Source organism: Gopherus flavomarginatus, chromosome 2 (assembly GCF_025201925.1).
Source record: "Gopherus flavomarginatus isolate rGopFla2 chromosome 2, rGopFla2.mat.asm, whole genome shotgun sequence".
In the NCBI taxonomy this organism is placed as follows: domain Eukaryota; kingdom Metazoa; phylum Chordata; order Testudines; family Testudinidae; genus Gopherus; species Gopherus flavomarginatus.
The window spans coordinates 174,452,954-174,466,839 of NC_066618.1; the positions used below are offsets into that span (position 1 = coordinate 174,452,954).

Sequence of the window (13,886 nt, forward strand, 5' to 3'; positions counted from 1 at the left end):
TTGTTCTATATAAAATACTACTGTTTGTATTCTCAATCTATTTGTGTGAATGAGGAATGTATGCATCAGGAAAAGACAAGGTGTGAAGGCCATTGTTACAGCCAGAGTCAAGGGACAGCTGTTAAACTGTCTGGCATCTCAGAGTGGATACATGCTTCGCAGTGTAAGAATGCACCACCCCCAGTGAACCAACCACCACCACCTCAGGACCACGCAGAGTCAATTTTTTTTGACTCCAGAAGAAGACGTAGAGGAACAGCCTGCAATAACTTACAATCTACGCTCTCGTAAGGGTTGCCAGAAGCAGATGACTACATAAAGCAAGGCCCAAGAAGAAGCAGCAGTGAGCTTAGCGCCTGCTGCCTGGTGGACATAAAACTGTAACTGCAGTTCCCTCAGTTGAGGTTGTCAGAACCAGAAGGGCCCTGCCTCCAACATGCGCCTCTGGTGGTGCCTGTTCTTCGGCTGCTGGTATCTTAAGGTCTGGGGAATCCACAATGACAATTCTTTTATCCAGCAGCAAGTGTGGATAGCTCAGACCCTTATTATTTCTAAATGCTGGGTCTGCAGCCACATCCCAGCCCACTCTCAAACTGGTGTTCCTGTCCTGGCTATCCCACTCAATTCCCCAGACCTCACTGGAGGACCTTGTCCGTTTAACACAATATGGAACAGTCATGACACCTGGGAAGAGGCTATTGGCAGTTCCTTTATCCCACTTGGGGGAGCAATACACTAGGCAAAAAAAGGCTCCTAAGTAGTTAAATAATGGCAAATAAAACAAGAGAAAGTTTAAGAGCCCTGAGCAAAGAAACAGGGGCGATCGGACAGGTGGCCCTCCAGAACCATCAGGCATTGGACATAGTGCTGACGGCCAAAGGAGGGACCTGTGCTCTCACTGGAAAACAATGTTGTGTGTTTATACAATACCAATGAGGTAATAGATCGCTATAGCCACTTAGAACAAATCGCATATCTTCCTAATGAAGAGCTGAGTTCTTTATGGAAGTGGCTAAGTAACCTGTTCAATTTCTCTGGCATAGGAAACTGGTTGTTTCAGGGAGCCCTAACTATCCTGTTTGGAATCTTAGTGATTTTTGTATGCTTTCAGTTAATCTCCTGTTGTATCTAGAATTGTGTCACCCAGATGGCTGCCCCAAATCAGAGTGCTAATATGATGATTTTGAATATCGCTGATGAACTAAGAGATAAGGAACGGTTAATTTGTGGAACTCAGTAATTGTTGGTCATGGCGTACGCTTGACCAAAAGGAGGGATTGTGAAAGTAGAATGAATTATATTGTGAAAATAGAAAGGATTAAAGAAATGCTGTCTGTACCTTTAAGCAAAACTGTTGGAATGCTGCAATCCAGGTGACAGGAATACAGACATTCACATAGAACAATTGCACCATTTAAGGGCAATTGGTGAAGTATTAGCCTCAAATCCATAAGAGTTAGTAAGGAAGTAGGATATGCATGCTGTGCCCCAGGTGAATTTTACAGTTTTGCTTTCTTTGTCCCTTTGTCTAATTCCCGCTCTTTTATCTGTATAAATAAGATAGTTTGTGCCTTGCATGGTGCTCACATATTCTGAATGCTATTGGCAGAGCGCTGTGCTAATAAAACAGAGTGGTCTGACAAATTGTGAGTCCTGATTCTAACTTTGACATGCACCACAGCCTCATCTTTTACTGTAGTGCATGAAGGGAGCCCCATAGCAAGTGTGGATCACTGGAGATGTAGGCTGGCGGAGGCATCCAGACTATAGTTGAGAATAGAGGCATGCAACATCATGGCAGCATTTCTGAATTGAAGTTTTGGTTTGGGGGTACTTGGGTTTTTTGACAAAATTTTCCGTAGAAAGTTGACATTTTTTAAAAATTGTATAGTTGTGAACCCTATTTTCTGTCAAACAGTTTTGATGCAAAACTTTTGACCAACCCTACCTAGAACATCTATGGCTAACATTATCATTTAAGCTTTGACAAAACTTCCTACTATACATTTGCCAGTTCTTATTTTTCAGACGTTCATAATTGGATTTCCAAGGCTCTACAGCACTGTACAGTCAGTAAGAAGACACCTAGTGATTCACTGGGGTTTGGATCAGTTTCATAGCACGTAAATCAGAAACAAATGCCTTTACTCAAGCTTTCAAGAAATAATTGACCTTCACGTGGAGACAAAAGTTGCAGGCATGGAGTGGAAATTTCATCCACAAAGGTGAATGTTTCAGGAGGAAAGAAGCATCTGTATAGAGGAATTATAATAGAAACTGTTTTGCAATGCTGGGCATCCTAAAGTCCTTCTGGCTTTCTCCTGTAAATCTGTGGCCTGAATCAGCAGCTGGTAATAAACAGTGCTTACAGTTTCAGTACTGTGCATGCACGTAAAAAGAGGAAGGAACTTAACCGATTGTTCTATTTAGAGCCGAGGCGTGGGAAGTAGGGGTGGGGAGGGTGCTGCAGCACCCCCAGGTTTTATGCAGGGTCCCGGCTGGCGGCCCTGCTCCGGGATGCAGGGGATGTTTCACATCCCGACTGCTGTCCCCACGCCCTGGGTCAGGGCTGCCGGCCCTGTGCCCAGCTGTGCACATGGGGTCCCGCATCCCGGCTGCCAGCCCCACACCCAGGGGTCCTGGCTGCCAGCCCCGCACCTCACAACACACACGGAGCCCTGGCTTCTGGTCCTGCACGTGAGGCTCCGCTACTGGCCCCACACCTATCCCCAGCCTTAACCCTTATCCCTGTCTGTGTCCTTCCCTCCTGGAGACATGGCCCTACCCCCGGCCTCAGCTCAGAGAGTGGGGGAGATACTAGGTAAAATGTTTGGGGATAGTTATGCTGACTTTCAGCACCCCCACTATAAAAAGTGTTCCAGCACCACTGTTTAAGGGCAACATTTCCATGCATCTTAAATATGATCATTTTAAAATACTCAATGCAAAAGACTGAGGATTTCCAGCATGAGGGGTGTGCACAGCTTCTTCAGAAGAATTTTCACCCACTGCTGTGATTCTGTTCTGTTACCATTCCAGAATACTTTCCATACAAATATAGCATTCTTAGTGATCAGCCACCTCTTTTACCAATTTCTAATGTATACAGGGTCTCCATGAATGCTTCCCTCAGAGCTAGCTGGGAGGGGGAGAGACTTTGGGTGTGATTGTTTGGGTGTGTTTATGTAAATACAGTTTTCTCCTTCTCTACTTACATATTTAGAAGATATAGCGGTGTCAAAGTGATCAATTTCGGCTGGTGTTGGGTACAAATCACCTTAGTACTAAATGCAGGGGTAGTGAAACATGGTTACCAATGTTATAATGATTGTAGGAATACAGGAAAGCAGGACTGTGCTTAACCTTTCTCAATGAGGGGGCCGCCCTCAGTTGAAAGAACCTTGTTAAGCTAGTGGCTCAAATGTCAGCAGCCTGTGAAAACAAAAGGGGTGGGGACAGGCATCTCAGGAGGAGGCTGCACACCCTTCCCAACAGTCTTCCCTGGACTGATTTAACCTGTTTTCCCGCACTGTTCACAGAAAGAGCTAAATAGGCTTCATTAGGAGCAATGGTCTGCCCTGGTATAACAATTCCAATATATCTAGTGACTAGGTCTAGCACCTTAGTTGGCAATTTCATTACAGCTAAGGTATTGAACAGGCTGAGAAAGTGAGCTGCTGCTCTCACCCCAGAAGTAGCTTCATCTGGCACAGGATGGAGGCACAAGGGTGAGAATCATATGCTGCTGCTTCCCTTGCTATATGTATGAGAGAGTGAGGTGAGTGAGGTAAAAAGCTCTGTGTAGCTCAAAAGTTTGTCTCTCACTAACAGAGGTTGGTCCCATTAAACGTATTGCCTCACCCACCTTGTCTCTCTTGTGTATATAATGTAGAAAGAGCAGACTTTGGCCTCTAGGCGTGTTGAGCCAGCCCTTTTCACAAGCACTGAAATGTAAAAGCAAATTCAAAATTCCTGGGATTAGCAGGCAGGGGAGTGTCCCTAAATCATAAGAAATCAGTACTGTTTAGAGAGGAATACCAGCGTATTTATGTCCCCACTTGCACTGTTATTGCTTTGGGTGCTGAGGTTGTGTGATTTCAGAGGCAAGCTGTGCCATGCATGATGCCTTTCTCCAGATTAGAAAGCTCTGAGAAAAACCTAATGGCCCATTTTCTCCTCACACCCAGGGCTGTTTGAAAGGGTAATTCATCTGCAGAAGAAACAAAGAATAGTGCCACAAGCAGAGCATGGTTTCCCTTTGTGTCTGATCTTTTGTATGTGTGGAATAACCTATAAAGCTATGTTCCTTCTGGTCATGGGCCAAATCTAAATACCCAAGAGAAAGAGCAACTTCCTTATTAGATCAGCTTAGAAACACATTCCCCGACCTCCACCTGTCCTGGTGCAGCGCATATACACAGAAAGACAGCACAGCTGAAGATGTGTCCCACTGGTTTTAGGAGTTTTGTTGTTGATAAAGAGGAGAGGGGAGCTACAGTGTGGTGGATTTGATGCCTATCTGGTGTAATTTTCACAGAGCCAGAGGCAAAGGGCAGGAATTTGCTAGGTCCAGCAAAGGCATGTTGCACGAGGCAGTGTGAGGAGGGGCAGAAGGGCAGTTTCAGGAAATAGTGGAAGAGAAGGGTTATCAGGAAATTGCTGGATGGAGCATGAGGAAGGGGGTGGCAGGAGGCACTGGAAAAAACAGGGCAGTAGGAAGTTGCCAGAGGCAGTGGAAGGAAGGGGACAGCAGGTTGCTTGAGAGATTGAAAGGAAAGGAGCATCAGGAAACTTCAGGATCAAGCAGGATGCAGTGAAAAGGAGGAAGCAAGCAGGAGGTTGCAAGAAGCAATGGGATGAGAGAAATTATAAGATGGGGCAAGAAGGAAGCAAGGCTCAGGCAGTAGGCAGTGGGGTGGACTTGGAGAGGGTTGGGGCAGTGAAAGCAGCACTATCAGCAGGAGGAAGGACCACAGGCTTCAAGACTAAACTTCTTCTAACAGGGAGGCGGAGAGAGGAAAGGGAGGGACAACAAGAAAAAAAAAACCTGCATGTCAAGTCCTGAGGAAATGCTTTAGGGACTACAGCCAGACTTTTTTTTTCTCTGGTATGTTTGTTTTCTCCCCTCACATAACAGAGAGGAAGGAAAGGAAGAAAGAGAAGTAACTAATTCAAATGTGCCTCACTCGGTTGTGGCTGGGGCTAAGGGATTTGGTTTGGAGGATCTAATTTCTGGTCAGTGGCAGCAAAAGGAACAGGAAAGGCAGGCAGAGACAGACACACGGACATGTCCATCTCAGCAGCAGGCTGTTGGCTGGTTCTCTGCCTTTTCATCGCTGACAAACAGGTAAGGCTCTATCACCAAGGCGATGTAAATTGTGAGGGGGAGAGAGCATATGACCTGTGTAGAGGTTCTTGATTCTCTGTGCACTGAAAAGAGCCTTTAGGGTTTGGTTTCTCATAGCTACTGTTGCTGGAAGAAGAAGGATTAACAGAAGTCTCCCCTGCCTTTTTCTCTTAGTTTGGCTGCCTGGCTGTTTTTTTGACTTGCTCTGTCTCGCAAGCCTCCAACTCCCCCCGCCTTTAAAAACAAAAACCCAAAACGAATCCAGAAGATCTGTAGGAAACCCGCCTGCTCCTGCCCACTGCAGTGTGTGAGAAAACATTTGCAGAGGGTTGTGGAGGGTTATAATTTGCATGTAGCGAAAAACAAGGCAAACTCCACCCAACTGAACAGAGTTTACTCAAAAGAGGCTGCTAACATTTGTCCGAAGTTTTGTATTCTGTAGAATCATAGTCGATAGACATGGAACAAACCTGCAAGCTCTGCCAGCCAGTCCATATCCCACCGCTGAAGGATTGTTCCCCTATGGTACATGGCACTTATTACTATACTATCTGAGGGCTTCACAAGCTGTAATAGTTTTATCTTCCCAACACCCCTGTGAAGTATGGACGATCCCCTTTCACAGACTGGGACCTGAGGCACAGAGAAATTAAATGAGTCGCCTAAGGTGATGCACCAAGGTTGTTATACAGCAGGGGATTGGCCCCTAGTCCAGGGGGTCAATCCATGGGGATATCCTTTCTATTTAAAACCAAGACTATTCACTGTGTTATGATAGACTAAGTGGGATGTGAGTCTGTGACCATGGGCATACAAAGCATAACACTTGCCACAGCTCTACTGGCGTTCAGTCTAACATAAGCTTAGGTGTTCCCAGTGGTGGGACTTCCATCTTTTCGCTTAAGGAGAGCATATCACAGCCAAGGAGCCATATAAATATCATAGAGTGATCAGAATTTTTCCCATATAGCTTAAATTTTCATGATGTCACTGTTATTCCTACTTATACCTCTGTGCAGCACTCTAAATTATTCCTCTCTTTCCTTGGCATTTTGACCTTTCAGATATTGGTAGACTATGATCATGTCCCAACTTCATTATCACTTAGGCAAAGCTAATTATATATACATATAGCGTTTCCTCCATAAGTCAATTCCTGCTGCTCCTGAATCAATTTTGTAACTCTGATCTGAACTCCTTATATTTGTCAATATTTTAGTACTTCTTATTTTAAGCATCATTTTCTTAGAATTGCAGCCTTGCCCAGAGTTCCGGTCTGCAACTGGTGCTTCTGCTGAGCTAGGCACTGTACAAACACAGAACGAAAAACTGATCCCTGCCCCAAAGAACTTACAATCTAGTGATTTAATGGCCAATACTAGGTGCTCACTGGCATTTCAGCTCCATGCTCTGATACTTCTGAATATGGATCCCAAACTGCATTGTCTACTATAGATACATATATATATATACACACACACGCATAATTTCCTGCCTACCCTCACACCTTAGGTATCTTTCAGAATTGCTGCTAAGTTTCTTCCTCCCCTTGCATGTGTGCATTAGCCTGCACTTTTGTGAGGTCAATCTATTTTACTGTTTTCTGATCATGTTTTTAATGGCTTTAGCTCCTATTGTATTATTTTTTCTGTCCTGATGGATGTTCAGAGCATCTGCCAATGTGGTATCATTTTCAGATCTCATTGATATTCAGTATAGTTCCTCTCAAGATCATTCACAAAGAAATTTTGTTTTCGTCTCAAGTGATTTAGTTTTGAGAAAATTGTTTCTTACAGCCTGGTATCTATTTGTTGCTTAGTTGAACCCAGGCAATGCATATAATTTGGAGTCCTTTGCTTAGGTCTCAACTTGCTCCAGATCCCCAAAATGAACATTCAGTGTGTTCCCCCCACCAAATTTTCAAGACACACAAAAAATAAGAGGAGGATGCTTTGGCACTGATTTAATAACATGTAAAGCTTTCTGTTGCACTTAAGCATGTGCTTTACTCTAAGCATGCTAGTGGCTGCTTTGTCAGATAGTTCACAACCTTCCGTGGCCAAATGTTGGATAACAAAGATCCCAAGATCCCAATGATCCCCATCACAATGATACGAGTCCCAGGAAAAGCTGTAGTGTGGGAAAGGTTAATATTCTGTGGTGCTTATTTTGTTTAATCATTAATTTTTATAATCTCTGTACACTATTTGGCATTTTCTGACAGAAATAATCGACAATAATAGAAGTGGTTTGTCCGACATATCAGTAAATTTTTGTCCATAATCAACGACACTCCTCTTAATTGGGAACAGTTGAGAGACATTAATTTTTCAAACTTTTATCATGCTTTCCATCTGAAGATTGCAAAACCTTTGGAAACAAAAATTGAGACTTATAACCCTAAGAGGTAAGCAGCATCTTTATTTTCACAGATGGGGAAATGGGCACAGAGAATTTGTAATTTGCCCAAATTCACACCAAAGATCTGTAACAGAACTGGGAACAAAACTCAAATCTCCTCTCTCCCAGTCTTGTGGTTTAACCATGAGACAATTTTTCCAAGACATTTGCTTTATACTGTGTCAGAATATACAGTACCTTCCTTCCTGACACGTGATCAGTACAGCTTGTTTGCGGAATTTTATATAAAATTCATATTTTCCCATTATTTGCTTGATACTTGTAAAATGCCTCATTCAGATAAGGGAACAACAATTGTGGGAATATGCATTTGTCAGTATTATACAGTTTAACTGCCAGACTTCCTTTTTTGAGTGTCAATGAACTGAATTCTCCTCCCAAACCATACATAATACTGTGTCTGGCCATGTGGAGTGCTTGTTCAGCCCAGGCAATCAGAATTTTGAGAGCTTTAGAGAAGTTTTAAAATGCTTTTGCCCAAAATGTAGACCTTCTCCCCATCTCAACCCTCCTCCCCTGCACCAGAAAAGTCATGGTATTTATAATGGAAAAAGGAGTAATGAAATAAAGCAAAGCTGTCATGAGGCCTCAGTCTAAAACTTTGGATTCTTTGCCATTTGAATTACAGATGTACACTATAAGCTATTTTGATTAAATTAACTGGCTGGTCAACATGTACTTTCAGAAAAGGGCACTGGCAGGGAAATCAGAGAGATTTTACTTGCTTTGCGGTTTCCTGGGGGAGGGGTGTGTAACAAGTCTAAACTAACTCTCCACAGTGTCTCACATAAAGGAGATAATTGTGTGGCATATGAGGCTAAATAAAACCTTTACATTGATATGAAGTGTAACTGTTGGACAGCTGCAGTAAGTGTAGTGTAATGTATGATTACTGGATTTTCCATCCATATTTTCCATCCATCTACCAACTCTCCATTAATGTAAAGCTTCCTCTGACACCCCACCCCCATGCAACCAAACATGCTTACGCCAAACTTTACAAGTTAGTAAAAATACAGAGCATTCTAATAATTGCAACATGTCATGAAAATATACTGAATCTTGTAGCTCGGGTGGGAGGCAAGATTTTTTTCACCATATATCAATCCGTCAGGACGTGAAGCACAATTCAAACAGTAATTCCAGCTAAGCCATAGTGATGATACATCTAGTAGTGTTGCACTGGTACTACCACCTCCAATCATTCACTAGCTCAAAAGAGAGAAAATTCCAAGACTAGCTCTGCAAAAACAAATAGCTGGAGATTATGAAGAATTCACACTCTGAAACAGGATGGATTGATTGAAATCAAAGTAATTTAAATCACCAATATAATAATTTCAATCAGCAAGCAGGAAACTTTGATTTAGATAATTGATTTTAATTATGCTTTGCATTTATACTTGTTTAGTGATTTTCATGAAAGAAAGATTGTTTGTTGGTAACCATTAAAACATGTTGATTTTTCAATGAAATATAACCTTTACACTAAATTTGGTGCTGCTTCTTTTTTTGCTAACCAATAGGATACACTATATCTGTACATATTTATTTAAGCCATTATATAGCTTAACTTATACATTAGAGTCTTAATTTTTTCACTTTTTATTCTGTTAGAAAATTATGAATGATGCATTTCTTATTTACTAGATGATTAATTTTTTATTTGTGATTTGTTTCAAGCTCTATTTGGATGGAAATTCAAATTCAATTAAAAATTCACAAAAACAGCATTTTATTTGTTTTTTAAATTAAACAAACTACCTTAAATAAGTAAAAAAAAGTTTATCAAAACATCTTTTTCATTTAAAACTGATTTATTAAACAAAGGAAGTATTATCTGTACTTACTGAATTGAACTGATTGTTTCTGGTCACCATGTCCATCAAGATTTTTAGAGTTAGTAGATTTCATCCTCTCACAACTCTTCACTAGTTTTTATTGTTAGACTGGAAGAAGAAAATAAACTTTTTTTTTCAACTCCTATTGGTTTCTTAACTTTGAATGAACTAGTCATTGAATTGAACTAGTTGAATAAACTGAAATGAAAAAAATATTCTCTCTGTGCCTGCAGAAAAGGCTACTGTTATCAAAAAATGGTTTAGCACTGCAATACTTAAGTCTAATCCAGGTTATTGGGCTCGATACAAGGATAACTGATATGGGTTTAATGCCTGTGTTGTGCAGGAGGTCAGCCTACATAATATGATGGTCTCTTCTGGTGTTAAATTCTGATGCTGTAATAATTAGGAGCAGACATGCCAAACCTGTGAAAAAATGCAGAAATTGGGCTTGTTTTTAGCTTAATTGGCTTGGGAGTTGCTTGTTGACTAGTTTTTTGGCTTGTAGCTTGTTGCCTTTTTTTGATTAGCTCCTGACAAGCAGGGGCAAAGGGAGAGCAAGTGGGGGCAAGGGGCAAGCAGAGGCATGGGGGGATAGAGTCAGGGGTGCACAGCTGGCCCACTACAGTCCCAGACTGCACGCCGGGGGGGATCTAGTCACATAAAGTGGTGGAGTTCTTAAGGATTGGCTTGTTTTGGCCTTGTTTTGAAATGAGAGTAGCTTGATTTTTGGCTTATTATGAAAGTTGGGGTGCTCATTTACCATTGACAACTGTGCTTAGGAGTCCTAGTCACAGACCAAGAACCCATTTGTACAGCCTAGGCACTGTACAACACAGAACAAAAGATGGTCCTTGCCCCAGAGCACTTAGAATCCAACTATAAGACACGAGACAGTAGATGGAGACAGACAGGTGAGGGAGCATAAGGAAACAATGAGACATTGAGCCATCTCATGCCATGTCTAGGACCTTGTTCTTTTTCTGTCTATGCTGAACTGTGGTCAGACACATGGTTCATCATTTTCTTCAGCAGTACTATATTTCTTGGAGATTATACTTTGTCTTTTACTGGAACCTTGGTTTGTCAAATGGTACTGGATAATATTCTGGGTACTGCTGTTCACATTCAATTTTAATTATGCTCAGCCTGGTATTGGTTTCTTGGAAAAGATAGTGCACAGAGAATGGTTATTTAAAATGGAAGGGCACAAATAGTGAGAGAAGCAAATATTTGAGTGCCATTCATGCAGTATAACACTAAAAAGCACTTTAGATAAATTGCACTATGGACTTAGGCTTTACTTCATACAATAAATTAATCTGTTTACAGTAAGCACAGTACTCTCCTCTTTTATGACTTACCTACAGTTGGTAGAAAGTACAAAGTTCAGGGACTCATACTGTAGAACAAAGATTTTCATGAGTTACAGCAGCAACTGCTGAAAACTGCAGGGTTTGCTGTGGCAGAGAGCCCAATAATGTAGCATAGTACACTTTCCCTTAATGTTGCTTCTACTCCAGTGGTTTTCAACTGTGGGTCTGCGGACCCCAGAGGTTCCACAGGTTTCCAAAGGTTCCTAAGATTTCCAAAGGTGTCTGCACCTCTATTTGAGATTTTTTAGGGATCTACAAATGAAAAAAGGCTGAAAACCACTGGGCTGGGATGTCTCCATTGTACTGCAGGAGGCTGCATGAAGATTCAAAGCAGAGGAATGCTAACCTCCAGTTTTCTCCTAGTTCACTTCCCCCACATTTAGGTTCTATTTGTGACATGTCTTTACTGATAATGGGAACTCCTGCCTAGATCAGAGGAGTGAAGCTGTTTTGCACCACCTGAGGATCTGATCCATAATATCCTGATATTGTGACCACTTTACTTGCATATTGCACCCCTTTCCTGTATTTCTTTTCTGTCTGTAAGCTCTTCAGGGTGGGGACTTTGCCTTCCTTTGTGTTTGCACAGCGCTTAGGACGTGGGTGCAACCAAAACCAAATAGACAGTAGTAATAATAGGACAGGGCCTTAACTTGCTCCCACTGAATTCAATGGGAGTGCTGCCATAAGTTCAAACTGGAGCAGTTTGGGGCCCAGAAGGGAAGTGTGTGAATTCTACCCAGAGTTGAAGGCCATTTCTCCCAAGAACTTTTTCACATGCTGTAATTCCCAGGACAACTCACTTTCACTCCCCATGTCCCTCTCTGGGGGAGCCCTATTTAGATGCTGCCCAGTAACTAATAACTTGATTCTATTCTCTGTCAACATTCTAGACAAATGAATGAGCCTGTCTTTCATGTTTTTTTTAAAACAGTTGTTTAACAGCAGTAAGCAAAGTTCATTTATGACAGGAGCCTTTCCTAGTTTCCAGAAAACAGAGAGTTAATCTCCCCACCTCCCTCCAGTTCAGATCTCTCACAGATGGGGGATGTGGGGAGGAGCAGTGAAGCCGGGCTAGGAAATGAACACCTGGTCCAGCTCTCAAAGCGGAGGCAGGCAGCTGCAGCTCCTTGTGGCTTTGTTCACTTCCAAAGTGAATTAAGCTAAACCGAATTAAGGCCACTTTTAATTATGAATAACAGCATCCACACACAGGGATTTAATGAAGTTTAACTAATCCCCTACAAAATCACATCTTTAGTTAATTTGAATTAGCTTTCCTGGATGGCATGGCCCCATGTAGACAATCTGTAAGATTCAAGTATAGCTCTGGAGAAAGACCTTAGCTCAGTAAAAGAGTTTCTTTTTCTTGCAAGGCTAGATAGCTCAACCCACCCTACCAGTTTCAGATACTTGATAAGCAGGAAGAAAATTATGTAATTTGCCCTCACCACTTTGTGGCAAAATAAATAGGTAAATAAATAGGATCTGTTCATGAACAACAAAGAATTACATTCATGACTGCAGTTGGTACAGAATGTATTTAGGTGTGGCAAACTGTTTCTTCTTGCATGTTTTATACTCTTCAGTATCTTCTAGTATTGTTGGAATAATGGTTTAGGAGCTCAGGACTTAAATCTGCCTATGCTGATAAATCAATTTTAAGGTAATGGAATATATGGTAAAACAGATACACAAAGGCTGTGATCCAAAACCCACTTAAGTCAATGGGAATCTTTTCATTAACTTCATTGGTCTTTGCATCATGCTCTTAGTACATAGCAAATGGCAGACTTGGTTCTTTAGGATGACTACTAAGGAATAAAGGCCCAGATTCTCAAAGGTATTTGGTCTCCTAACTCCCATTAAATCAATGGGAGTTTGGCACCTAAATACCTTTTGAAGATCTGGGCCAAAGTAACCAATGAGCTCAGTACCCCTGTTCTGACTTTACTGTTATAAAGGCAGCGGGATTGGGCTCTGTGCTGCCTGTTACTCTGACAGGGAAGAAGTTATAGATCGTGTAATTCTTGCCCAGATGATCAGACTGTGTGGTTTATTTCAAGACAGGATCCCCTGAGTGTGTGAAGAGCACCCGTTTTATAAAGCCATCTACCACAGGAATGGCCGCATCCCTGAAAATACCTGTGTTACCACTGCCCAAAGAAGCATGCCCAAATGATCCACCATAGAATTCCGAATATTAGAAGGCAGGAAGTGGCAAAAGACAATAAGCCTTAACAGCCAGCTTCTCAGATACATACGCACTCATTCTACCCTGGGGTTCCAATAGGAGCTCTGTGAGGGTAAAGCTTGCAGGATTATACATTAAGTGGTCCCCAACCTTTTCGTCTGGCAGGTGCCAGACAAAGGACCGTGGCAGCGGTCAAGCATCCACTGAAATGCCACCGAATTTCTGTAGCATTTCGGCAGCGACACCTCTCGATCACGTTGCTTGTCAGCGGCAAGCGGCGTCATCAAGAGGTGTCGCCGCTGAAATGCCGCAGAAATTCAGCGGCATTTCGGCGGATGCTTTACCGCCGACCAGGACACGGGCACATTTAGATGTCCTCGTGTTGGGGACCCCTGGTCTAGTGTATTACACTGCACTCCAGTAGCCTATTGAGCAATAGGGTATATGACACTATACTTACCATCACTCAATAGCACATACTTGTCAAGAGTTCTTTATTGCTAATTTTAGCTTTTCTTTCATAGGTGTGCACATTTTATTAGCTTTCCATAAACATATAAAATATATCTTTGCTTTTTGTACATAACCAACACACCCAAATAACTTCTGTTAAATTTCCTGTGTGTGTTCATAGATTGATAGACTTTAAGAGCAGACGAAACCACTATGATCATTTAGTCTGACATCCAGTTTAACACAGACGTGGA

At 42.0% G+C, this 13,886-nt stretch overlaps 1 protein-coding gene across 1 annotated transcript in view; it reads left to right on the forward strand.

Moving 5' to 3' along the window:
• Positions 1-4,978: 4,978 nt before the first annotated feature.
• Positions 4,979-13,886, forward strand: part of TNFRSF11A (TNF receptor superfamily member 11a) — a 37,071-nt gene continuing 28,163 nt past the window's right edge. The window contains exon 1 of the mRNA XM_050939985.1: positions 4,979-5,347. Coding sequence (XP_050795942.1) covers positions 5,288-5,347 — 60 coding nt within the window. The 5' untranslated portion in view covers positions 4,979-5,287. The remainder of the gene's footprint in view (positions 5,348-13,886) is intronic.